Source organism: Rhinolophus ferrumequinum, chromosome 5, assembly GCF_004115265.2.
Source record: "Rhinolophus ferrumequinum isolate MPI-CBG mRhiFer1 chromosome 5, mRhiFer1_v1.p, whole genome shotgun sequence".
Taxonomy (NCBI): Eukaryota; Metazoa; Chordata; class Mammalia; order Chiroptera; family Rhinolophidae; genus Rhinolophus; species Rhinolophus ferrumequinum.
This window is the reverse complement of record NC_046288.1, coordinates 12980534-13008166: the sequence shown is the minus strand read 5'-3', so window position 1 is coordinate 13008166 and position 27633 is coordinate 12980534. Positions and strand designations below refer to the sequence as shown.

Below are 27633 nucleotides of genomic sequence, written 5' to 3'. Positions count from 1 at the left end.
GGCCAAAAAGGAACACCCACGGAGCCATAGATAGGGGAGTCATACCACTATAGCCTCGCTGGCGGCTGGGTTGGAGACACAGGAAGCAGGAGCCGCACGATCCACAACCTGCCGTCCACTTCTCTCTGCCAACCAACCTCACTTGCTAACTGCAATCCGCCGCTTGCCAGCCATCATTAGCTCCTAGCGTAGCCACGGCAGTTATATTAGTGGCCAATGGCTCACTGGTTACAGCTGATGGCCAACTAGCCACAGCTGATGGCCATCCAGTCCCAGCTGATGGCCATTTACTATCTGAGCCAGCACCTTTCCATGTGAGGCCGAGAGCCTAGAAACTGCACTCCTGGCTCTGTCCCCACATGCACAATATGGAAATATATGACCAGTGAATTATTGATTCTGAAGTGCTTTATTAGTGCTGGGAGTTACATAAATGCAATCAATAGGTGCACAGAATATTCCCTTTATCTTTCTAAATACCCCTAGCCTCACAATTAAATTTTATTAATTGATTTTTTTTTTTAGGATGCTTATACCAACAGTGATTTGCCTGGACAATTTTGTATCTCATAGCCTATTGACTCACTATTTTGCATTTTAAAAACATCTCTTTATTAGCTACTTTTTAACCTACTACTTTTCAATTGTCCCCTAGGACAATTGGGAAAGCTGTTTGAAGCCCAAGCTCTAATTATGTTCTCCTTAACAGCAAAGACAGTTCTGCTTAAATTGATGCCCTCCTAACACTAATAAATTAGTCTGAGAGGTAATTCCTTACATCCATAAGTGTATAGTAAAGGGATAAATGAAGTTTATCGTCAGAAACTGCTCTATTCTTTCCATTTCAATTTTCAGACCGTCCAATAAGTACTCAATAAATACTTATTGAGGGCCTAGTCTGGTCACTATTCACGAAACCCCAAAAGAGAAATCCCTGCCTTGATGGATCTTAAATTTTAGGCTAAATCTACATTTGTTGGCAGAGATGTCCACGAAATGCTGTGTTTTGTGTAGAAGCGATTTAAATTCAAATATATCCCACGTGCAACAACATAGCTGAACCTCATAAACAAAATGTGCTAAAGAAGCCAAACTCAAAAGAGTACACACTGTATGGGTCAGTTTATATAGTACACAACACTCAACGCTAATCTATGTTTATGTTTGGTTTGTAAAAATTCATTTAGGTGTATGTGCTACATGCACATTCCGTATGTATGTTATACTTCAATCAAACATGAACAAAAATATTCAAATAGAGACACAAAAACACCAACTATTAAATTAATTGGTTATTTCTAGATTAACCATCCATTAGGAATAACTTCTCAGCTCTCCTCGATAGATAATTTAGAAAATACTATATTTGAATAAGTGTATTCCAATAGGCCTGTTAATTAACTGGGAAACATTTATCTAACCTTCAGAATTGACATTGTTTATGCTGCTCTGGATGTGCTGGAATCAACGGTCACCTGCTTCAGTGTAGGGGTGTTTTTGGACAGTTGGGTGTATTAGGTTAAACTTTAGCGCCTTCTGAAACTATCCCCTGGAGAAACAGAAGAAGAGTATTTACTGCCAGAACAGAAACATCCACAAACCCTTTCCTCATTGTGTTTTTTGGCCATTTCCAGAGACTTCTAACGTTTTTGCCCTGGTGTGGTTGCCTTCACTGTGAATGAAAATAATTATCAAAGAATGCAGACTGTTCTAGAATAATAAAAGCATAAGAGTGAAGAGTGTGTATGTGTAAACCCACGTGTTCTGGGGGGTTTTCCCTAAGATTATAGGAAGAGACCTTTAGAAATTAATCTTTTTCCTATAGTAAACTGTTGTGAAACTAAACATGGGGTCAGGTAATTTCTGCTGAAAACTTCAAAATTTAATTTATTGGAAACTAAAAGCAGAACATTTTTTTCCCTTACTTAAGTAATTCTTTGTCTGCCTTCAGAGTGCAGAAATGAACAGCCAGCCTTTCAGGGCATAGCAAAGAAATTTCCCTTAAAATTCCCCTTTGCTAAGGCGACAGTCATCTGTGGAAGCTGCTTTTTAAAATGTACTTAAAATAATGCCTTTATAATGTTCTAATATTTTTTTCTGACTTACCTTTGTCTTTGCTTTATCAGACACATCATAACTTAAAGTGCCTATATCATAGAGGGTACAACTTTGTAGATCAAAATAATCAGAAGGCTATAAAAGATTGTAAAAAACTTTGAATTTTCAAGTGATGGAATATCATCCAAGTCTGGTTTGGATTAAGGCTGCCAGTTTTCTAGGAATTGTGGTTTTTGTCAAATGCATGTGGAAGGCACTGATTGGGGTTCTGGTTGGAGTTCTGGTTTGCTTTCGGAAAACTGCAGAAACACTCTTTGATGTCATTTGTGCAAATGCATTAACACGTCAGGGAAAGGGTCAGTAAGAGCACGCTTCTATGTTGAGTGTCCATTACAGCCCATTACGGCTGAACATAAAAGCATGAACAGTTTAACTGTTTGTGAATAACCCTAATGCAGGCTTGGATTTTTTAAGCTGCTTTCTCTAAACATTGTGGATTGCACCTAAGCCTTTCTGTGTTTATATTAAACAGATTCTTTTCTGTGTGGGTAGCGTGGTAATTATTTTCATTTCTCCTCTGTGTTTTAATGCAAATTTTGCATTCTTTGGAACTGTGAAGACTTTTCTTTCATTTTCAGCAGTTCATGAATATTGCTAATTGTACAATGACACTTCTCTTCCAGTATGATCAGCAAAAAAGGTTTGACACACATACATGTCACCAGCAGTTTTTCTTTTCAGCTTGGTTATAGTGTTAACCTTCTGTCTTGCCAATCCTCTAATTTTGTATTTGGTCTTATAGATACGGTCCGAGAACTGCTGTGTCTGATGACGCAGAGTAAGTTGTCTTGTATTCGTAGGAATACATTAATTACTAGCCTAAACTGCATGCCTTCAGTACTTACCACTAATGGAAATGCAATTGATGCAACAGCGAATTGAATAGCTAATTGACTTGTGCAGTCTCAGAAAAGCACTTGAAGATGGAATGCAGAACATATGTTCTGTGCAGGAGAGATGAATGAAAAAGCAACTGAAGCATGATTCTAATATGCAGCTGCTGCTTAAAACTTAACATTTGCTTTTCATAGATGGAGCATGTTAAAGTTGTTCTTGTTACCATTTGGATGTTGGTACTCCTTCTGAACCACAGAATTATTAAAAGGGTATTCCGTGTTTTGCATTTAATTCTTGATATGTTTAGGGCTTGGAGTTAACAAAGAAGCAGTCATTTTCATAGCCACATTTTTTTAAGCTAAGAAAATAAATCCTAAACCACTAATTGTAGATTCAGAAGCCCAAGTTCCTCCCGGATTGGAGTAATATAAACTGTGGGATGCTTGAGACCAAATCGTTGGGGTTTCAGTCAAGTTCCATGGCAGAGCAAGGGGTCAAGATGTAAAACAGGACTTGGGCTTCCTCTCCCTGCTATTTGGTTTCCATTCCTCTCAGAGACTTATTCCCCATCTGCTGTCTCACCTCCAAATTTGTGAAGAATCCATACTCTCCCATCTGTGACCACTTTAACTCTATTTCAGAAATGGATTTTCCATACACAGAGGATTCTGAAATGAATATCCAAGGCAAAAGTTTTTGTAGCCAAATATTAGCTTCCTCAGATTTGAGTATCTTGTGTTTTAAGAAACATGACTAATATCTAATTCCAACATTAGTCGCCTGCTGAGCCTGATGTCTCTCCTCCGAGAGGCAGCTCATGGCCCCGTGGGAGTCTGGGCCGACAGAAGTGGTCATTGGCACTCTTTGTTCCTGTCTTGCTGTTCTGAGCCATAGTTTCAAGTCACATAGTGAGGAGTCCAAATAGCAGTGTCAGACACACAAATTATCTCCAATAGTGACAATGAGCGCTAGCCCAAAATTTACTGTTTTCAAATTGTGCTTTTTCCATGTTCATGATTAGGGTGTCAGCTTCGTTCGTACTCCCAGCTCTAAGCAGTCTGACTCTTGCACCACCGATATCAGTCACCGATGTATGCTCTGTGATTGCTTTGTTAGCCTGACATACAAAAGCACACTCATGTCTCAAAACCCAAACCAACTTCAGCCTGAGTTTGACTGACTGCCTGGAGTTAAAGAGGCTATAAAATTGAACCCTGGTTATTATTGCTTTTAAAATCTGTAGTGGCAATATTTAATATTCACTGAAAGGAGGACTACATAAAATTGATAGGCAAAACACTACTTTGATTTGCTTAGCAAAAATATTTTGATAGAATGGATTTATTCTTCATCAGTGCAAAGCCGCTGTTCAATTTGCCTAAGAAAGATGTCTGGGAAGCCCTAAAAAGTAAAAGAAAAGAGCTATGTTCAAAGCTTTCAGATTTTGCCTGTACCTGAATATGAAAGCTCACCCGCAGAAGTTAATGATTTTTTTCCGAAAGCAGTGAGATTGGGGACACCCTTCTCTCCTAAATTTACAAAAAGCAGCTGTATGGAATAAGAAGGGTAGAAGGAACTTCTTTCCCAGACGTCTTATCTGGGAATATCAAAAGCCCGAATTTCCTTCTTGGAGTAGACATAATTTACATGAAACCATGTGGGGAACAAAATAAAAAGTTCATATCAGAAGTTTATTTTTTAAATAGAAATTCATAATGTATTTAGTTTATTCCCTCACTGTCTCCCTTTTTCGAAATCTTTAAGGGCAATTATTGGCACAGACTCTATTCATAATTGACACATTCTTAAAATACAGCCCAATCAAAAAAAGATGTGCCCTTTAAGGAAAATGCAGGTCAGGGGCAGACCTACCACACAGGCAAATAGAAATTTCCGCCTCCTGGCAAGCCAAGAATGTTTCCATAGATTTAGTTTCACCTTCTTGCCCTTTTCTTTACTTCCACACACTTCCGCTTCCAACACTCTCCCCACCAACGGAGCCTGTACACTGTAAGAGCCAGAGGCCATTTTATTCTTAATTCCCTTACCTTCGACTTGGCCCAGAAACAATTTCCAGGCTCCCCTTGAGGTAATTTAATCCTGGACCTCAAAAATGCCAACCCACTACCAAGGGACACTCCTGGGCTCAGCAGCCAAGGTCCCCTGTCCCAACGGCCCAAGGACAGGGCTTGTTGTGCTGGAAAGCACAGATTTTGTGCAAGGCATGTTCATATTTTGGAAGCTGGGCTTCTCCGGGATCCCCCTACCCCATCAGGAGACACACTTGTCTTCATTGTGGAGGCTGAGTCCAGCCTCTGAATTAGAGAACATTTTCTGAGTAGTGATTCCGCCCATTTTCTGTCTAGAATGATCAGTTCTCAATTTGCTTAGTTCCTTTTTTTGAAATGGCATAAAAGTATTGCTCATAAGTTTTATTTCTCTTTCGGTCAATTTGCTTGTATTTCTTAAAAAAAAAACCCAATGCTGGAAAAAAATAGTATTTCCTGGTATAGAAGAGGGCAAACAAGAGTTTCTTTTTTTGTTTCTCTAACCAGCTTTTAGCCACATTTGGGCTGAGACAGTTAGACCTTCATGAAGATGGGAAGGGAAATAGGAAGCCAGGACAGAGGCAATTCTGAAGGCTTGCTTCTGTCCTTTCCATGCCCATCAACTGAGATGACCAATTCCCAATCCTGGAGAACGCTGCTGTTTTCTTTCTGGAGTCCCAGAAGCCACCCCTTGTGGCCGAAACCAAAATTCTGCCCTGTGGAAATTATCGATGGCCAAGTTGAAGGAAAGAACCTTCTTTCTCTCCCCTAATCTGCCAACTACTGAGTAGACTATGAGCAAGTCTCAGCTCCGAGAGGTTTCTGTCTTCTAAGATCTTTGCAAAGACTGTGAATTGCCTTAAAAGATGAATTGAATGAATTCAATATAGAGGTAAAGGTTTTTTTAAAAAACTCTGAGAGGAGGAATGGAATGAATTTTCATCTCTTTCTGGAAAGCCTGCTTAAGGGAATTTTGATCCTTGAAGTTTAAAAAGCATGGGTTAGACTTTTCTACCTAACTCTGCACATTCTTAAATCTCTCCTAAACAACATGAATAAACAGTATAAAATAAGTTTAAAATCACAGTCCCTCCTGCCTCTTGAGGACTGCCATTTAGCTTTCAGGAAGGCACAGCTGCCACAATCAACACTACCCACTGAGTATGTGGAGGCAGCTCCACACGGTGGTTTGTCATATCTGAGCTAAGAGGACCTCAGATAAAAGTCCTTCTATGCAGTCAGATTATTAGAATACTCTTGGGGAAGACAGATTACGAGCCCAGTCTTCAGTTTTAGCTCTCTTAGGTCAGCCTTAAATTGTCTAACATCTAGAGAGAGGGGAGAGGCACCTACCTACCCTTGCAGATTTATTTCAAGTGGACTGAAATGAAGGTGGGCAGCCACCTTCCGGTGAGCTGCCTGCTAAGGAACCCACCAGCATCCAGGGATGCTGCCACTGTTCATTGTCTGGCCATGGTGATAACTGTTTTGGACATTACTGATGATGTCTGGAACTAGTTGGTGTCTAAGTGCATGACTTTTCTTTTTCTTTGTGTGAAGCTGGCTTCAAAAACAGACTATCACAGTTCTTCTGTCCTTAAAAGTTAACAGTGAACTTTAAAGGGGCCTCCATGTTTTGATTTTGGCACTATGCAATGCATTTGGTCCCAGAGCTCATTTCTTTTAAGAGGGAAAAAAGGATTTTGCTTTGGTTTTTATTTCTGTTTTCATCTTGCTGCTTCAGCTTTTGCTGTAACAAAGGTCTATGTGAGCATCATAGAAATCGCCCTATGGTTTTGCCCTCCCTGTAATAAGCTCCTATAGAATATATCAATTATATGTATAGACAGAGGGTTTTAAGAAATTGTTTTCCCTTTTTTCTTTTAAAAGAGTAAATTCAGAAGTAACCTGACAAAAAAGTAAAATGTTCGTGAGAATATTAGGATACAAAGTATATGCTGATTTATATATTTTATTCCTTAATCGTACTATGAATAATCTGATTTCAATCTGATTTTCTTGATTCCAAGATGTCAACAATTGCACTATTGATTTACAGACAGTTTTACAGGAAATAGAGACAACCACATCAAACGTATGCATCACTAATGCATAGTTGTTGGCTGCTTCCAAAATTCAGAAACTAATACAACATGGCCTTAGGACCATATGATATTTTTTTGGAAATGGAGAAGTTACCTTAGTTGATGTATAATAAAAAGCATTTAAGCCAGATCTTTACACAAGAAGCATTTTCTGTAAAAAAAAGTTTCGCTTCATGGAACACTACCCTCCACCTTTTAATTCTCTTTTTATTTTCTAATGCATTTCCAAATGAGAGGAGCCCCGAGTGTCATATGCCTTTTCCTAGATCTTCTTTAAGCATATTTTGGCACCTACATATAAAATGCTATTGACCTGATGCAGCCACCGCTGAAGACAAAAAATGGTCACATTTGGGCTTTTGCTGCAAAAGAAGAGGTGGGGGTGCTGGCATGCCCGCCTCTGGCTGAGGGAGGGAACAAACAGCGATCAGGGAGCTGCCTGAAGCTGCTGGGGAGAGGACCGGTTTTCCAAGTGAAATAGCGCCCCCACGCAGCAGAACGTCCCAGAACATGCAGAGACGTGACGGGGGGCTCTGATCCCGGTCCATTTTTGTTTCTGCTCTCTCCACACCTAGGAGCACGAGTATGTTTGACGTGCGGTGTGAGGAAGAGGCCGCAGTGCAGCCGCACAGCAGGGCCCGCCAGGAGCAGCTGCAGCTAATAAATAACCAGCTGCGGGAAGAGGACGACAAATGGCAAGATGTGAGTGCCGGCCAAGGCCGCGGGCAGCAGGGAGGCTGCCCAGCACGATGGGTTAGAGGCCCTTTGGAGCAGAAAATCAGGTGGGGTGGGTAGACTCGGACTTGAAAGCCATGCAGGGGAAGGGAGCCCCTGGAGGATTTCAAACAGCAACACGGTTAATGTGGGAATTAAAGGAAGGTTAATAGCAAGATGAAGGGTGAGGAGTGAATGATACAGGCAAGTACCCTTGCTAGGAGTTTGGTCACAAAGGAGAGGGGAACTGGCGGGAGGCCACTGGCATGGAATGTAGAATTGAGGATGCACTGTCTTTTGAGATTACGTATTTGAAACTGATAATGATGATGACAAAAATCCCTGCCAACATTGAAAGTGTACCAGTGACAGGCACTATTCTAAGTGTCTGGCATGTAGTAATTCTTTAATCCTCTTAGTAACTCAGTGAACTAGCAACTATTATCACCTCAATTCCACAGATGGGTCCCAGAACAGCTAAGTAACTTGCCCAAAATCACACTGCTAGTGAGTGAGAGACCCAGGATTTGAACCAGGAAAGGAAGTCTCCAGGGCCTGATAAAGGCCTGGAGATTATCTGTGTGCTGAGAGCAAAGAGCCAGGGCAGGGGATGAGCTTGACGATAGGGGTGAGAGGAGGGAAGGTGTATTATTTCATTTCATCTTCACAGAGTACTCTGAGATAGCCATTGCCATTAGTCAAAAATGTTAACTTCTGCAAAGTCAATGAAATGTAATAATATTTATGTCTACTACATATTGAGCACTTACAATGTGCCTGGCACCTTATATAGACTATCTCATTTAACCCTCAGAACAGGCTTGTCAGAGTAGGTGTTATTACCATCCTTACTTTAGAGATGAGGAAACTGAGGTTCAGAGAGACTGCAAAACCAAAGCCTGAGATGCCAAAGCATAGAAGAGAGAGAGCTAGGGTTATTTCCCACAGCCGAAATCCCACCCATCTGACTCTAGAATCCTGACTCTTCGTCATTATGCTATAACTGCCTAGGATTCATGGTGAGATTGTTGTAAGGATCAGAAGAATTAATCCATGTAGAATCATCAGTACTGTAAGACCCCAAAGCCTATTTTTTTCTGCCTTTTCTTCCTTCCCTGAGGACATTGTGTAGGCCTGTGGTTAATTCCTACCATTGTACTGTCAGCAAGTTTATTCACAATGCAGACGTCATAAATAGCAAGAAATGAAATCCCCTGCTGAAGCAATACTTTAAAATTTGGCAACTGATATGAAATGTGATTGCAAATGTCACATTGCCGTGTTTAAATAAATGTGCTACCCTGCTATGGATAATGTAGATATATCTGAAGGTTTCCTGCCTTTGAAGCATTCCTGTTCCAACCAGACATTGGATTGTGTGGGAATGCCCTAGCATAGTGCCTGGCCCATAGTCAGTGCTCACTAAACTCTGAGGAGTAACAATGGAATTATGTGCAAGCCTGAAAAAGTATGTTCTGTTTACATCAAATGCCCCCCCACAGGACCTGGCTCGTTGGAAGAGCCGTAGAAGAAGTGCTTCTCAGGACTTAATCAAGAAAGAGGAAGAAAGGAAAAAAATGGAGAAGTTACTGGCTGGAGAGGATGGGACAAGTGAACGAAGGAAAAGCATCAAAACCTACAGAGAAATTGTTCAAGAAAAGTGGGTTCTTTCTGTTGTTGTTGTTGTTGTTGTTTAATGTCAATATTATCTAGCTGTGCTTTTTCTAAAAATTGTTGGTTATCACAAAGGCTCTGACACCAATATTTTACACTTCTTGTGCTGTTCCTTCAGCTCTGCCTTGGTTCCTACCAACGTCGTCTTTGCAATTTTTGTGACTGTTGTTGACTTTGTTATTGCTTCTCTCTCCCATGCCTATCCTTTAGGGAGCGGAGAGAGAGGGAATTGCATGAGGCGTATAAGAACGCACGGTCCCAGGAGGAGGCAGAGGGAATCCTTCAACAGTACATAGAGAGGTTCACCATCAGCGAGGCTGTTCTAGAACGCTTGGAGATGCCAAAAATCCTGGAAAGAAGCCATTCAACAGAGCCAAACTTGTCCCCCTTCCTGACTGACCCCAGCCCCATGAAATACCTGCGGCAACAGTCACTGCCTCCACCCAAATTCACTGCCACTGTGGAAACCACCATCGCTCGTACCAGCGTCCTGGATACCAGCATATCAGCAGGCAGTGGGTCTCCAAGCAAAACTGTCACTCCCAAAGCAGTGCCTATGCTGACACCCAAGCCTTACTCCCAGCCCAAAAATTCTCAAGAAGTTCTGAAGACCTTTAAGGTAGGATGAGTTCCTTAAGAGTAGAACCAAAACTGAACTCCAGTTAGTCAAGAGGAAGAAGCATCTTGTCTCAAGAAAATGCAATTATTTTCTTTTGGTTGCAAAAGAAAATGAAAACATAAGCAAAATATATTAAAAAGAAGAAAAGAAAAGCAAACTGGTAACAATTACATTTGCAAAGTTGATGTAACTCCAAGATTTGTTTTGCAAATGATTAAGGGCTCGGTGGTTCCCCTCAATTCCTGCTGTTACTACTGAAGGGCTCCAATGAGACTGAGTGTGTAGTCATTTCCATGAGCAAAGTCTATCTTCTAACTTGACATAATGACATGGTCTCTTTACAGTGGTAGCCACAAACCCTAATGTAGTAACACCCTCGGTATCGCCAACTATCTGGAGATATTGCAAATTCTTCAAAACAAAATTTGAATTATTTTGGTTTAAATAGAAGTATATACATCTACCTCTCTTTTAGGAAGTAACTGACATTATATCCAAAATGATGCTACAGTCAAAAAAAATAATACAGGTAACACATGAATATGGGGTATTCTTGGTCCTCAAGTGAAATAGATAGTTACAATATTTTTAAGTGGAAAGAAACTAGTTTGTTGTTTACCAATGATTGTGTAAAATAACGTTGCGGAACCAAAGAACCTATGATAACCAAACATCCTTTCACTTTCTCAAATTCCAGTATTTTCCCTCACATTTTGAGGAGGCACTCATCGTTTGTCTTAAGCTCTGTTGACTACAAAGAAAAATCAGTTCTCATTGTCCCTACACACCACATGGGTTTGTAATGAAGACACAGGTGGAATTCATCACTAGCAGACATGGAGGTGTGACTGTAAAGGAAGTTTGCTTAACCAAACTCACTGAGCGATGTGATCTTCCTATTGACTCTCAGAGTCAATACCAAACCATACTTCCTGACTTTTGTTTAAATAACTCTGAATGTATCTTTAAGATCTGTGCATTAGGCTTTGATAGAACAAAAGAAAAATGCTGCGGCTGTCTCATCTGGCTGTGGCTGAACTGAGATGTTTGTCCCTTAAAGGGCAGGGGCTGTGTATTTGTTGTTCACAGCTTCATCCTGAGAGCCTGGCATAGGTACCCAGGGCACAGTTGGCGCTCAGCAAGTGTTTATTGGATAAATACATTAATTTTTCCTGAGAAGATGAGCTGTTCATCATGGAGACTCACGCATGTGCTCACACGTGCTCGGCAGCTCACCCAAGTACCTCACAGGTCTCCTTTACCTAGGGCCCACGATGATGAGCTGTGATGTTTCATGAAGGAAGGTTTGATGTTGATGTGGCTAAGAACAGGGGTAGGGAATACATGTATTTAACTTGGTATCCGAGGTAGCTTTCCTGATAATCTAGGTGTCTACTTCCCTTCCTTTATACAAACAGTGTGATATGATCATGTACACAGAAGAATTAGGACAGAATGACTTAATGGCAACATTATGGCCTTGAGAAAACCCAGTTCCTTACCATTGTGACCAGACAATGTAGAGGACTCAGGAAGATCATTCGTGGAGGGGTGGATCGAGGAACTTGAATAGAGGTCCTTCTGTCCTAGAGCTGGGGCTCACTCTTGAGCACCAATGAGCCTTCAGTCATCGTGGCTATCAGCCTTATTCCCAGCCCCGCACTGAGTGGGTGGACCCACTTGTGGTCAAGGGCAACATGTAAATGAACAATTGTTACCAGGTAATGCCAGGACATCAGCCAAGGTGCGTGTGTGTGAGTGAGTGTGTGTATGTTCTCGTGGGGAGGTGGGAGGAGCGTGGGAGGCAGGCAACACAGGCTCGGTTTCCCAGGACGACAGAATGAAGAATAGAGGAAGATCAAGTGAAATAGTTTAAGAGAATAGTTTTCAAATTGCGAGTTGCCACTTGTTGCTAAGTTATAAAATCAATTTAGTGGTTTGGAATCATCATTGTAAGCAAAATGAAGTAGACTAGAATACAATTTTTTAAAAAATCTAATGCATCACATATAATAAAGGTAAATAGTGTTTTGTGAAACTCTTGTTTCAGTTATATTTATGTGTATGTGCTCAGCCGTGATTTAAATTTATTTCTCATGGATTACAGACAAAGATTTTAGGAGAGCTAGTCATAGTCACTAATATTTGCATACTTAAAATGAGCCAGGTACTGTTCTAAACTCTGAATATATATTAATCCATACAATTGCCATACCAGCACTATCAGGAAGGTACTATTATTATAAATTTTGCACATGAGGAAACAGGTTGAAGATTACATGGCCATTGAGTGATAGAGCCAGAACTCAATCTTAGGCATCTAACTGCAGAGCCTCCTCGCATAACCACTCTATTGATACAGTGCCTTAAACTTCAAGACAGAGATTTCTAGATGCTTTTCATAAGCCAGACTAACCACACTCTCAGCACCTCCTTTCTTGCTGTCACTGTCTTCCCTAGACATGGGTGCAAAACAAAAATATTTTAATGTGTATGGCCTTTTTTCTCGGGGAAAAAAATGGGATTGTAAAATTAACTAGAAATAGAGATCTACTGAAACATAGCATAGCATCAGGTTCTGTGCCCTCCATGATAGCATCAAAAAAAGTACCTATGGCCCCCTACCCACCCAGGAAAACTTGTAAAATTTTCCTCATCTGAGGTGGTTCCACCTAATTTATATACTAACCAGATAAACAAAACCTCAAAATTGTAGAATAGCAGTCAGAACTTAAATGAAAAATTATGGGAGCCCAAGTAGGTGGCATGTATTTATAGATAAGATTCCTTGATTATCAATACTTTAAAATGGAAGCACACCCTATGTAAGGGGAATGTGAAGTGTAATCTAAAGTAATGTGGCCTGAGAAGGCCAACTACTTTTGAAGGAGACCCTCAACAATGAAGAGACCCTCTTATAGGAGCCCTAATTTCTAAAACCAATCAAAGTATGTATTCTTTGTTGGACTATGATTATTAAATGATCATATTTTAAGGTGATTCTGAATGTTGTTTGGTTACAGCCTTTCTTTGGGGAATAGCATGTTTTCTGTTCATTCTGGTTTTTATAGGTAGATGGGAAAGTCAGCATGAATGGAGAAACTGTTCACGATGATGAGGAGGAGAAGGAAAGAGAGTGTCCCACGGTGACACTTGCCCCGTCGTTAACCAAATCTCAGATGTTTGAAGACGTGGCCAGAGTGCATGGGTCCCCAGTGGAGTTGAAACAAGACAACAATAGCATTGAGATCAACATAAAGAAGCCAAATTTTGTTCCCCAAGAACCAACAGTAAGAACGAAACATTATTTTCTTACTTTCTTATTTGGGATAATTAATTCCATTGTGAAAGAATCTACTTTTAAAAATAAGCCAGTCTTGATGATGATCATTTGTTTCTATGTGGGTGTAGTAGTTTGCTAGGGTTGCCATAACAAAGTACCACAAACTGAATGGCTTAAACGACAGAAACTGTCTCACAGAAGTCCAAAATCAAGATGTTGGCAGTGTTGGTTCCTTTGTTGGCTGTAAGGGCCTAACAGGAGCTATTCCATGCCTCCCGCTACCTTCTGATGGTTGCTAGCAATCTTTGGTATTCCTTCACTTGATGCATCCATCTTACCCTGATCTCTGCCTTCATCTTCACATGGCTCTCTACTTACGTGCTTGTCTGTGTTTCGATTTTCCCTTTTTATAAGGACATCAGTTCATACTGGATTAGGGACCCACTCTGCTCCAGTATGACCTCAGCTTAACTAATTACATCTGTAACAATCCCATTTTCAAATAAGGTCACATTCTGAGGGACTAGAGGTTATGCCATCAACATACGAATTTGGGGCGGGGGACACAATTCGATGCTAACAGTAGGTATAATATAACATGTAATATAAATTTGGAATAAGAAAAAATTTTCTTGTCTTCACATCATTGATGTCTAATCTTATAGAAAAGTAAATAAGTTTCTAAAATATCGTTTTTTCTGTTTGTTCAGGACCGCATCAGACTTGTTAATACAGTTTGAAAACAACTGGTGCCATCAAAACCAGGATGGCTTTCTACCCTTGACAACATGTATAAAAGGGTATCATTTTTATTAGTTAAAGACACTCATTATAAACCAAACTAATTTTTTATTAGCTTAACCTCTTAAATTCAGAGCAATTAGAAGCATTATTGAATGGCCAAGCTGATAATCTAAAGTAATGTGGCCTGAGATAATTCAAGAAGAGCAGAAACGAAAACTCAAAAGAACATTATATTTGCCGCTGTGGAGGATAAAATATTATAGAAAAGATTACACATTCTTAAATCTCACACCAAAAAGGCTCATGCTGGTTTTGCTGATCAAACCCAAACTTTTACTACCACAGATGCAGCCGAGCTTTCGGGATGCAAGATAGACTCTTTTCAATCCCATTTGTTCTCACCAGACGCTGGTGTCTGCAGTTTTAATTTATAGCAGTTTGAGTTGGAATTATATAGAATAAGGAAAACTGTCAGCATTTTCCCTCAGCACCTAGAAAGTTTTGCTCCAGAGGAAAACTTGTCTCCCAGCTCCAGGGCTGAGATAGATGACCTAGCTAGCTAACTCCACCCAGCAGACTGGATATTCTTTCTCTTATCTCTGGGATTTGTCTTTTGAAAAAATAAAATATTTCTCAGAGGAGTTGAAAGGATGTAATTCTTTCCCACCATGTTCAAGCCCTGTGGAAGAAATTCAGATTAGAATAGACCAAAAATAATTTCCTCAGCATGGTAACATTTCTGCTGGTCTCCAGGAGCAACGTTTTGTGATCCAGGCAAATGCTGAGTCTCGCAACCAGGAATTTCATTTCATTTTTCCCTTGCATAAATGTCACCATCTCTGAAGAGTTCTTACAAATTATCACGAGATGGAATACTGAATTCTGCTAGTAGCGTGGAATCTTTCCCAGTAGAGTCAACATTGACTTACGCTCTTAAATTTAATTAGAAGTTCCCCAAATTCATTCGACATTTCAGTGGTGGAAGTGCTTTTCTAGGACGGTTAGTAATTCTGTTCTTATTTCTCTTGCCACACTTAATGAAGAGCCACACTTGCCACACTTAATTTTCTAAGTTCCCTTCATAAACACCTTTCCCCTACTCCGTCCAGTTCCTATGTCAGGTCAGAGCTCTTCGTATGCACTGTTGAGCACAACTCTTTCTCACTTACTTTGGAAGAGCAGCAATGTAGGTGCCACACGTGGCCCACGGTACTTGCCACATAACAGAAGTATACAGGGCTTACTCAGGCCCAGACGATTACGTACGAGAACAAATCTGAAGGGCTCTGCTGTCAGGCAGATACTTTCTACCTCTGCAGGTCTGCCCTCTGACCATTTGGTTGTGATGGTTTAGAGAACACCCTGCCTTTGGCTGAATAGATTTTATTCCTGACAGAAGTGAAAAGAGTAAGTGAAGAGACCAAATGGTATAAGGCAGAACTTTCATATACCAACTATTTAATCTCTCTTGGTCTAAGTTTTTTACCCTTTGGCGGAGTGAAAAAGCTTTCCCCGTCTTATAGGGAGACTTATGGTAATAAATACAGGACTCCAAAAACAGGGGAAAAAAAGGGCGTTTTGTTTGTTTTTAGAGCCATAAGAGTGCCCTTTAAAATATGCTCATTCTCAATAATGACTAATTTCCTTGTTTTTACAATGAGCAAAATAAACAGAAAATATTCTCTTTTAATGCCCAACATTTTCTACTTTAATTGTTGTACTGCCAAGCTCCCTAAAGGCAAACAGAAGACGTGAAAGATTTCCCATTGATTACATATCCCCAAAATTATCGGACCTTAAGAAAAACAAAATTAGGTGATCTGAAAGAAAGAGGATTATTTGATACCGTGTAACAGGGAAAACCCAAACAAAAAGGTGCCTTGTGAACTTTCTTCCCGGAAACCAGCCTGATCCTGGGCAGACTCAAGACGCAGGTCCAAATTCATGGAAAAGCCTGAGAGTCTCTTCCTCCAAGTATCTCTTTCTTAGAAAAGCTGCCTAGTTTAGAGTAATTTCTAGTTTAATAAACCCTAGTGGTTCTGAATAGGTCATTCATTTACCCTGTCTCTAGCACTTTAGGCTCTTGAATTCACTATGACTCTCACCTTGTTTTCTGGGTAGATGATTACCTGTAAACTACGTCTGTTAGCCTGTCAGCCAAGTTGTTAGCTGTACTACAAGAAATGTTGGCTCATTACAGAAACACTCTTCATACTCGCTTACACTTACGACACCAAGAGTTTTCCATTCAGAATATGTTACCCCAAGAGTCATTCTAAAAGAATCTCTTCTCCAACAAACCTGCTCCTCATTATACTTCCTCCTCCATATTCCAAGAAAAGCATTTCTTGACAGTGATACAGCCCGCATATTCCTGCTGAAACTGTGGAACTAATTGGTGATGGCAAAGTATGGGGACCGGCATAAAATGTGGGGCCGCACTGCAGAGCCTCCCAGGGCTTGATCGCTGTTTGGATCTGACTTGCTGTTTCTCATTCATTTGCCCAATTCTATGGGGCTGTCAAAGGAATAGTGTTTTTCTCTTTAAATAGTGTCTTTCTTCCAAAAACTGCATTCCCAACAGATACACTTTTTTACAGAGGAGTAGCCTCCCCCACCACTAAAATGTCACAGTTCCTTCAGGGTGAGCTGGTACTGTTCAAAGGGCACAGCAGCAGTAGGCAGGGGAACGAATCCAAACCGTGAGGCAGAGCAGCAGAGAAGGGTGGCCGCAAGACTCCAGTTGGGAACAGAAGGAGGTCAGCGTGTCAGCCTTTTGTGCCGACACAACCACTTTTTTGCGACGTTATGTCATCCCTTCAGTTTCCTTCTTCCTCATCTTTCTCATTGCAAACTCTTGGGACCATGGTTCTGTTATTTTAGAAATAGATCCTAAATTAAGTTAGGCTTGCTGTTTTTTTTTGTTTGTTTTGTTTTTGTTTTTTTTTAATTCTCTGGCTGGATCTACTGATACCAGCAACCCCAGGTTATCCTCCAATGAATCATCTCTAAGTGATGCAATTGTGATGCCCGTTACCTTGCCAATGCTTGCCTGCTAATTGATAAGTATGAATTAAGGACCTACTCTGTGCCTTATTTTTGAAATAGAAAAAGAAAACCATAAACTTGCTGGGAAAGCAATTCGCATAAAGCGAGTAGAATAAAACTGTATTTAATTAAGTGCTAGATAATAGGGTCAGAAGACTAGAGGGATGTAAGATTGGAAAGAACAGGTAAGATCATTATAGGTTGAGGTTAGTCGGGCAGGTCTTGTGTGGGATGTGGATACGAAACTTGACCGTAAGTGCAGGACTTGCATTTGAAATGCAGGAAGGAATTTGGTATTCCACATGTTGGGAATATTCTCATATTCCTATATTCCACAGGTTGGGCAGAGCAGAAACAAAGGCATGGGTGGTGAGGAGCCCACAAGAGCACCCAAAGAGGTGATGAGGGTGACTAGATGACATATACTCCAATCAGGGGGACAGGTTTCCCCTGCCCCCTTCCAGTTATCCCTGCGATATTTCCCAGTTGAAACCTAACAAATTTTTTTTTTCATTGTAAACATTGGCTTCTGTAAGAAAATCTTGTCATAGAACAGATTCCTAGAATCCAGAATTGGTAGAGACTTTGGAAGGTCTTCTAATCTGAGGACTCATTTATCCTGTTAATGACCTACAGAAAGATGTTTTATGTCTCCCTCGAAGCTATTCCAGGGTGTTCTTGATCCACTGTAAGTTATATTTGAATTTAAATCTCTTCTTTCCTCGATGGTACCAAAAATGACCCTTTCCTAAAATACCTAAAGTACTCCATCCACTAGGTCAAAGATCAAACCCCACCCGAGCAAGTGAAACTGTCTGAGCCTCAGTTTGTATTTAAAATAAGAATTGTCAGAGTATACGCATTCAGTGGTTATTGTGAGAATTCATGTACATAGAGCACTTAGCATGATACAAAGGCAACTCATAGACAGTGGTGCCCTTAAGTTATTTTTAATATTGTCATACAACAAATGAGAGAAAGAGAGTTACCGTATATTTTTCAGAAGCCTGGAAAGATGATACGTGTAAAGTTTTTTTGGGTTAAGGAAAGATCGACAAAATTACCATCTTGAACAGATGTGAATTACATACAAATGAGATGGATTCCTTGTCGTCTTCCAACTCAGCTTGTCAGTTGTTCCAGTTGTAATTCTCTAAGAAACATGCAAGTGTGAACAGCTTTTTCCAGAAGACAATTGCCCGTGCACATGGCCACACGATTCTTCCTGCAGCTCTTTTTGCTTCTCTTATTGTTCGCTTTTCCCCAATTTCGCTTCCCTCTGCAGCCTAGATCCCCAGGACACCCACTTATTGACCTCTGTATCACTCCATCCCGTGACCACTGATCAGCTTTCCCTTGCCAACTCATCCCACATGGTGTCGCACGTGCCCTCCCTGCTGTCCAGCACCAGGTTTTTGGCAATTCTCCCTCATTGACCAGGGTAGAAACTCAGCTATTAGGTACCTAAATTATTTCATCTGCTTTTCTCAAACTAAGAAGGTAGGTCTCTTTTTCCCACCTTGATAAAGCTCTAGGCCTTTTCCTAAAAATGCAGTACTTTCCTAATGTTTTCTGATCCAGGAAAACAGACAAGCAGATCTTTTTTGAAACATTTCATTTTGCAGTGACAGCAGTGTGAAGGCACTGGAGTAGGTGCTGTTTTCCTTATAACTGAGACCCACTACAAATTCCTTCTAGACATCAAATGTCAACCGACATTTCTTTAGAACCATTTATTCTCCATCTAGAAGTAATTGAAGAATATTAGATTTAATGCTCTTTAAAAGTCATTAAAGATCTTTAGGTACAGAAGCATTTATAGACGTCAAGAAAGTATACATCAAGGAACATGAAAAATCAAACCTAGCCCGTCTTAACTTGGATCAGAGCCTCACATCGTTGGTTTGAAAAGTTTAAGGCAAAAAGAAAAAGTTTAAGTAATGGAGAGGCTGATTCTTCATGTAGATCCTCTTTCATCCAGTGAAAATAGATATGTATTTGAAGGTATAAAAGTGAAAGGGGAAACACATGCATGGCATATGTGATACCTGGGCCAAGACGTAAGTAGACTGATTTTTCCAGGCTCCTGTCCAGATAAGTTATTCAAGACTGGAGCCAGGAAATCACTCGGAGTCAGAGAATGGTAGCTCAGGAGAGGACCTTGGACATCATATCTTCCAGTCCTTAGAGGTTAAATGATCAGTCCGAGTTCTAGAAACGGGACCACCCACACCCTAGGTCTCTGACTGTTCTTGATCTCCTGCTTCATATTTCCAATTCATTCTCTCTGGGCCAGCCCACCAATAAGAGTCTTGTTAAAAATGAGCAGCCAAATGCCAGGTAGATTTTGTGGCTAGACCAGGTCCCTTTGAAGCCAGGAAACTGCCAACTCCCACCCATGGCCTCAGGGCTAAGTCTGGCATCAGAGCCAGTTTGGATCCTGTTCTCAGTCAGGGGAAGCCAACTCCTGGCTTAGGCCCCTGTAACCTTTCTGTGCTGTCATTCATTTGTGTCCAGGGATCTGTTTTTATTTGTTTTCATTCTTGAGACTGTTACCGATTGGAGAATGGAAGGCCCCTCCTCTATTTAGCTGTAGCCAAAGGAAAGTATGGGTCAGAAAGTGAATTTTCCAGCAAGGCAGGTTTGTTTCAGGCAAACCTCTGAATCTATTAGGACTGGTTAAAACTGCCAATTTTGAACGCATCGCCTTTGAAATAATGATGTGAGTTCAAAAGTCACAAGCTTTCAGAATGGAGTGTCCAGATACGAGTTCATTAAACTGGTTTTGGAGATTTCCCTTGATTACATGTAGTCTATAGATATTGCAGAATACAGATAAATTATAAAGAAAATATAAACTACCTATTACTCCAGACACTCAGACATTAATACTAAGATTTTTTTCCCCCTACAAACCTCCCTCCTCCGGAAACCCACCCCAGGCAGCATGGTGCCACCCTGTCACTTGCGATTAAAAGGGCCTGCAGGCAGAGAGCAGACAGCCCCAGTTATGCGCAAGCTGGTGCTCTGGCGCTGCAGCCTGACAACACCCCTACCCCGGTCCCCCACCCCTGGCAACGTCACCGGCAAGCGCAGCGCAGCGGAGGCTCAAAGGCAACGGGAATACTAAGATTTTCTTTTTTTTTTTTTTTTTTAAGATTTTATTAGGGAATGGGAACAGGACTTTATTGGGGAACAGTGTGTACTTCCAGTCTTAGTTGTGGAGGGCGCAGCTCAGCTCCAGGTCCAGTTGCTGTTGCTAGTTGCAGGGGGCACAGCCCACCATCCCTTGTGGGAGTCGAACCGGCAACCTTGTGGTTGAGAGGACGCACTTCAATCAACTGAGCCATCCAGGAGCTCAGCGGCAGCTCAGCTCAAGGTGCCGTGTTCAATCTTAGTTGCAGGAGGCGCTGCCCACCATCCCTTGCGGGACTCGAGGAATTGAACTGGCAACCTTGTGGTTGAGAGCCCACTGGCCCATGTGGGAATCGAACCGGCAGCCTTCGGAGTTAGGAGCATGGAGTTCTAACCGCCTGAGCCACCGGGCTGCCCCAAGATTTTTTTTTTTTAATGCATATCCTCCTTCTCTTTTTCATAAAGTATTTTTTTAAATGGGCTCATGTTATTCAAATTGTATTGTAGCTTACTTTTTCTCTTCATTTTTCCTGAATATTTTGCTAGTAATCACCTGATTTTGATGAGTATGTATGCATTTAAACTAAGCTTGAGAGCATACATTTCACAAATAATGCATAGAACATGCCAGATGCTGTACTAGGCCCTTGCCCCACCCACAACGTGGACTGGATGGAAAGTCCAGAGATGAATTGATGGCTGAGGGCAGTCTGGCCTCAAGCCACCCTGGAAAGTGGAGACTTAGCTAAATTGCCTCCTGCCCTGAGAGCTTCTAGAGTTTTCATCAGAGAGTACAGAATAAATGAATGAGAGATAGAATAGAAAGAGTGAGGTAGAATGGATAAGAATGTATGGAATGAAAAAGGCAGTTAGAATCATTTCAGGAATAAAACTAGGACTTTCAGATTCTAGATTGCTTCTTACTGATCAAAACCTTTAAATCCCTGGGGACAGCTTTGTGGATACGACTCCCAGCCCAGATGATTGGAGCACTGAGGGACCAACACAGGGCAGGGTTGCCGCCTCCCCTACTGGCGAGCAGTGTGACCCTGGGTAAGTCACTTAGGCTCTAGGTCTCAGTTTCCTCACGTGTATAAAGGGAATCATATTGGTACATATTTTATAAGCTTGCTCTGAGGATTAAGTGAGATAATCCATGTCAGGTACCCCAACAGTACTGACACATGGTAAATGCAGTAAATAATGATCGTGGCTTCAGTAACCACAGTATGTAGCCTTTAAAGCAGGGGTGTCCAAACTGCGGCCCGCGGGCCAACTGTGGCCCGCAATCCAATTTTTATTGGCCCGCAGCAAATTCCAAAAATATATTTAGTTTACTTAAATAAACCAGGTGAGGCAATACGTACTTCACCTCGAGTGAGTGGCCCGGCTGTTTGTGTATTTTACCGCAGATGGCCCTTGGTGAAAAACGTTGAAAGAAGTTTGGACACCCCTGCTTTAAAGCATCATTTTAAGGGAAGATAAATCGGGCCCTCTGGGAGCTCAGTATCTGAGTGATAAGTCATATAGAAATGCATTCAGAAATGTGAAAAATCTTGAACGTGGAAGTTCTCCATTAGTCACGCATAAGTAAAATATTACTGGAATAATGTGGTGTGCTGGTAAAATAATTCTTAGTGAAGTAGTGCTTCAGGATTTTGTCTCCTTTGTATTATAAATTATGTCTAACGGACTTAATGAATTGTCTTATTTCATTGATTCCAAGTGACATACTTTACACATCGAAGATCTCTATATCAGGATATATCTTATATTCAATAGCGTGTGATATTTAACAGTGTGTTTACTTTCTTAGTAGTACCTAAAATAATACAACTTAAAATTGATTGCATCTGAGATTTAATAAAATATGTCCAATTCTTTGTTTATTTTGGGCTGGGGAGGCTTTCGCTTGGTTTTTGTAGTTACTTATTTTATTTCTAGTAATTGAAAACACCAGTGTTCTCAAGGGCATTGTTCATCAATATTTAACTGCAAATTTCTTTTCTAACCTTAGTTTCCTATAATCTAATCTATTTGGGGGGAACCTAAAAATCAATATTGGTGACAGTATTTTATACATTAATATCAAAGCAAAAAATATTGTCATATATTAATATTTCTCCGTGTGTATATGGAGCACTTTATATTATAAAACCCAGCTTATTCTTTTGTAATGTTAGACTGGTTACTTGATCTTCAAATGCTACTATCGTAGCAGTCGTTAATATAACAATGTAAACACACACAAAACATAGATATTAACAAATATAATAAAAGCGACTTCAGTTTATTTAACAATTTCCACTTATTAAATCTCTCAAAAGGGTTCAATTCAGGCTTGTTGATATATTAAAAATGTATAAAATCCATTAAATAATATAAATGTGATGCTTATTTCCTGCCTAGAGTTTTAAAAGTGCATTTTAAGTTAATATTATGTTCTTCCAGAATTGATACATGTTTATCCATCGTTAGAAAACGCTTATCTAATTATAAGGATTTCAAAACTACCCCATCCTCCAAAAGAAAAAGTATCTTTTTGCCACTGGATGCTATTGTAAAATCTTTTAGAAGCTTGAAAAGCATGTTGCTTAAAGTCTTTTTGTGTATTTATTTTTTCAACTATAGTTGACATGCAGTATTATTTTATATTAGTTTCAGCTGTACAGCATACTGGTTAGACATATATATAATTTATGAAGTGATCCCCCCAATAAGTCTAGTACCCACCTGGCACTATCCATAGTTATTACAATATTATTGTCTATATTTCCTATGCTTTACTTTACATCCCTGTGACTATTTTCTAACTACCAGTTTGTACTTCTTAATCTCTTCACTTCTTTCACCCAGCCCCCAATTCCCCTCCCATCTGGCAACCATCAGTTTGTTCTCTGTATCTATGAGTCCATTTCTGTTTATTTTGTTCTTTAGAGTCCACATACAAGTGAGATCATATGGTATTTGTCTCTCTATGTCTAACTTATTTCACTTAGCATAATATCCTCTAGGTCCATCCATGTTGTTGCAAATAGTTAGATTTCATTTTTTATGGCTGAGTGATATCTCATTGTGTGTATATGTGTCTATACATACCAGAAATTCTTGATCCAATCATCTATTGATTTCCATTGCTTCCATATCTTGGCTATTGAAAATAGCACTGCAGTGAAAATAGGGTTGCATATATCTTTTCGAATTAGTATTTTGGATTTCTTTGGATAAATACCCAGGAGTGGAATTCCTGGGTCATAAGGTAGTTCTACTTTTAATTTTTGGGGGAACCACCATACTGTTTTCCATAGTGGCTGCACCAATTTACTATCCCACAAGGGTTCCCTTTCCTCCATGTCCTCCCCAACACTTGTTTGTTGATTTATTGACGATGGCCATTCTGACAGGTGTGAGGTAATATCTCATTGTGGTTTTAATTTGCATTTCTCTGATGATTAGTGACGCTGAACACCTTTTCCTATGTACATTGGCCATCTGTATGTCCTCTTTGGAGAAACGTCTGTTGAGGTCCTCTGCCCATTTTTAAATTGGATTGTTTGTTTCTTGGTGTTGAGTTGTATGAGTTTTTTAATAAATTTTGGATATTAACCCCTTATCAGAGACATCATTGGCAAATATCTTCTCCCATTCAGTAGGATGTCTTTTCATTTTGTTGATGGTTTCCTTTGCTGTGAAAAACTTTAGTTTGATGTAGTCCCATTTCTTAATTTTTTTCTTTTGTTTTCCTTGCCTGAGGAGATATATCAGCTAAAATATCACTAACGGCAGTGTCAGAGTTTACTTCCTATGTTTTCTTCCAGTTTTATGGTTTGGAGTCTTATTTAAGTCTTTAATCCATCTTGAGTTTCCTGTATATGGAGTAAGAAGGTGGTCCAGTTTCTTTTTCCTTTTTTTTTTTTTTTTTTTTTGCCTGTGTATGCCCAGTTTTCCCATCACCATTTATTGAATAGACTGTCTTTACCCCGATATAAGTTCTTGCCTCTTTTGTTATAGATTAAATGACCACATAGTGGATTTATTTCTGGGCTCTCTATTCTGTTCCATTGATCTATGTGTCTGTTTGTATGCCAATACCCTTCTGTTTTGATTACTATGGTTTTGTAGTATCATTTGATATCAGGTAGCATGATACCTCCAGCTTTGTTCTTCTTTCACAAGATTGCCATGGCTATATGAGGTCTTTCATGGTTCTATATAAATTTTAGGATTATTTGTTCCAGTTCTGTGAAAAATGCCATTGGTATTGTGATAGGGAGTGCATTGAATCTATATATTGCTTTGGGTAGTGCAGAAATTTTAACTATATTAATTCTTCCTATTCATGAGGGTGGTATATGCTTCCATTTATTTGTATCTTCTTCAATTTCTTTCTTTAGTGCTTTATAATTTTCCAAGTGCAGGTCTTTTACCTCCTTGGTGAAATTTATTCCTAGGTATTTTAATTTTTTGATGCAATTGTAAATGGGATTGTTTTCTTAATTTCTCTTTCTGAAAGTTTTCTGTTGGTGTATAAAAATGCAACTGATTTCTGAATATTTTGTATCCTGCTACTGAATTCAGTCATCAGGTTCTAACAGTTTTTGTGTGTGTGTGTGGATTCTTTAGGGTTCTATATATATATATATATATATATATATATATATATATATATATATATATATATATATATATATATATATGTCATGTCATCTGCAAATAATGACAATTTTACTTCTTCCTTTCCAATTTGGATGTCTTTTGTTTCTTTTTCTTGTCTGATGCTATGGTTAGGACTTCCAATACTATGTTGAATAAAAGTGGTGAAAGTGGACATCCTTGTCTTGTTCCTGATCATAAGGAGACTGATTTTAGCTTTTCCCATTGAGTGTGATGTTGGCTGTGTGTTTGTCATATAGGAGTTTTATTTTGTTGGGATATGTTCCCTCTATTCCCACTTTGTTGGGGGGTTTTATCATAAATCAGTGCTGGATTTTGTCATATGCTTTTTCTGCATCTATTGATATGATCATATGATTTTTATCTTTCATTTTGTTTATGTGTTGTATCATGTTCATTGACTGGCAGATATTAAACCAACGTTGCATCCCAAGAATAAGTCACACTGGATCGTGGTCTGTGCTCGTTTTACTGTTGAATTCAGCTTACTAATAATTTGTTGAGGATTTTTGCATCTGTTTTCATCAGAGATATCGGCCTATAGTTTTCTTTTTTTGTAATGTCTTTCTGATTTTGGAATTAGGGTAATGGTGGCCTCATATAATGAGCTTGGGAGCCTTTTATCCTCTTGAATTTTTTGGAATAGTTTGAGAAGAATAGGTGTTAATTCTTCTTTGAATGCTTGGTAAAATTCACCTGTGAAAATATCTGGTCCAGGACTTCTGTTTGTTCGGAGATCTTTGATTATTCATTCTGTTTTATTAGTAGTAATCGATCGGTTCAGGTTTTCTGTTTCTTCTTGATTCAGCCTTGGAAGACTATATGCTTCTAAGAATTAATCCATTTCTTCCATATTGTCCAATTTGTTGATGTATAATTGCTGGTAGTATTTTCTTATGGGATTTTTTTTGTATTTTTGTGGTGCCCATTGTCATTTCTTCTCTTTCATCTGTGATTTTATTTGGGTCCTCTCTCTCTTTTTCTTGATGAGTCTGGTTAAAGGCTTATCAATTTTGTTTTTTCAAAGGACCAGCTCTTGGTTTCATTGATCTTTTGTATTGTTTTTTTAGACTCTATTTCATTTATTTCCATTCTGACCTTTATTATTTCCTTCCTTCTCACTTTAGGCTTTGTTTGCTGTTTTTTTCCAAGTCCCTTTAAGTGTAAAGTTAGATTGTTTATTTGAGATTTTTCTTCTTTCTTGAGGTAGGCCTGCATTGCTATGAATTTCCCTCACAGGACTGCTTTCACTGTGTCCCATGGATTTGGGGGCCATTATGTCTTCATTTTCATTTGTCTCAAGGTAGCTTTTGACTTCTTCATTGATCTCGTTGCTAACCCACTCATTGTTTAGTAGCATGTTACTTAGCCTCCATATGTTTGTGTGTTTTTAGGATTTTTTTTTTGAGTTATTTGGCTTTTTGTAATTGATTTCTAGTTTCATACCATTATGGTCAGAGAGGACGCTTCACATGATTTCAATGTTCTTGAATTTATTGAGACTTGTTTTGTGGTAACATGTGGTCCATCTTGGAAAATGTTTCATGTGCACTTGAAAAGAATGTGTATTCTGCTGCTTTGGGGTGAAATGCTCTAAAAATTTTAATTAAATCCCTTTGGTCTAGTATGTCATTTAAGGCCGCTGTTTCTTTGTTGATTCTCTGTCTAGAAGATCTGTCCATTGGGGTCAATGGGTTGTTAAAGTCCCCTAGTATGATTTTATTACTGTCCATCTCTCCTTTTATGTTGGTCAATATTTGTTTTGTATATTTAGGTGCTCCTATGCTGGGTGCATAGATGTTTACTAGGGTTATATCCTCCTGTTGGATTGACCCATTTATCATTATGTAATGTTTTTCTTTGTCCCTTATTATAGTCTTTGTTTTAAAAATCTATTTTTTCCCATATAAGTATTGATACCCAAGCTTTTTTCATTTCAATTTGCATGAAATATGATTTTTCTTCCTTTTATTTTCAGTCTATGTGTGTCTTTCTATCTGAGATGGCTCTCTTGTAGACAGTATATATATGGGTCTTGTTTTCTTATTCATTCAGCTACCGTATGTCTTTTGATTAGAGCATTTGACCCACTTACATTTAAGGTGATTATTGATAGGTACCTAGTTATTGCCATTTTATTATTCATATTTTTTATTTTTGTATGTTTTTCCCCCTTCTTCTTCTTAAAGAAGTCCCTTTAACATTTCTTGTAATACTGGGTTCGTGATAATGAATTCCTTTCATTTCTTTCTTTTATTTATTTATTTTTTTGTCTGGGAAGCTCTTTATCTCTCCTTCAGTTTTAAATGATATACTTTCTGGGTAGAGTGGTCTTGGTTTTAGGTCCTTGCTTTTCATGACTTTGAATATTTCATGCCACTCCCCACTGGCCTACAAAGTTTCCATTGGGACTATGAGCTGTTTTTGTTTTTGTTTTTACCTCCCTTGAAGGTAACTAGTTGTCTTTCTCTTGCTACTTTTTAGATTTCTCTCTTTGCTTTTTAATTATGATATGCCTTTGCCATTTTAATTATGATGTGTCTTGGTGTGGGCCTCTTTGGGTTCACCTTGTTTGGCACTTTCTGCATTTCCTGGCCTGGTATGTCTATTTACTTTGTCAGGTTAGGGAAGTTT

General features: G+C 39.4%; 1 protein-coding gene and 1 non-coding gene across 8 annotated transcripts in view; one reads left to right on the top strand and one right to left on the bottom strand.

The window, feature by feature from the left end:
- LIMCH1 (LIM and calponin homology domains 1) overlaps window positions 1-27633 on the top strand; it is a 342837-nt gene that overhangs the window by 272153 nt on the left and 43051 nt on the right. For 5 of the 7 annotated variants that reach the window (XM_033105725.1, XM_033105728.1, XM_033105727.1 and 2 more), the window contains 5 exons: window positions 2861-2896; window positions 7684-7810; window positions 9325-9482; window positions 9707-10115; window positions 13187-13405. In XM_033105725.1, coding sequence (XP_032961616.1) covers window positions 2861-2896; window positions 7684-7810; window positions 9325-9482; window positions 9707-10115; window positions 13187-13405 — 949 coding nt within the window. The remainder of the gene's footprint in view (window positions 1-2860; window positions 2897-7683; window positions 7811-9324; window positions 9483-9706; window positions 10116-13186; window positions 13406-27633) is intronic. The other 2 variants (XM_033105729.1, XM_033105732.1) reach the window with 1 other exon arrangement.
- On the bottom strand, window positions 20147-20311 carry LOC117022667 (small nucleolar RNA SNORA76). The gene has a single exon (XR_004423079.1). It is a non-coding gene; the product is annotated as a small nucleolar RNA SNORA76 (small nucleolar RNA).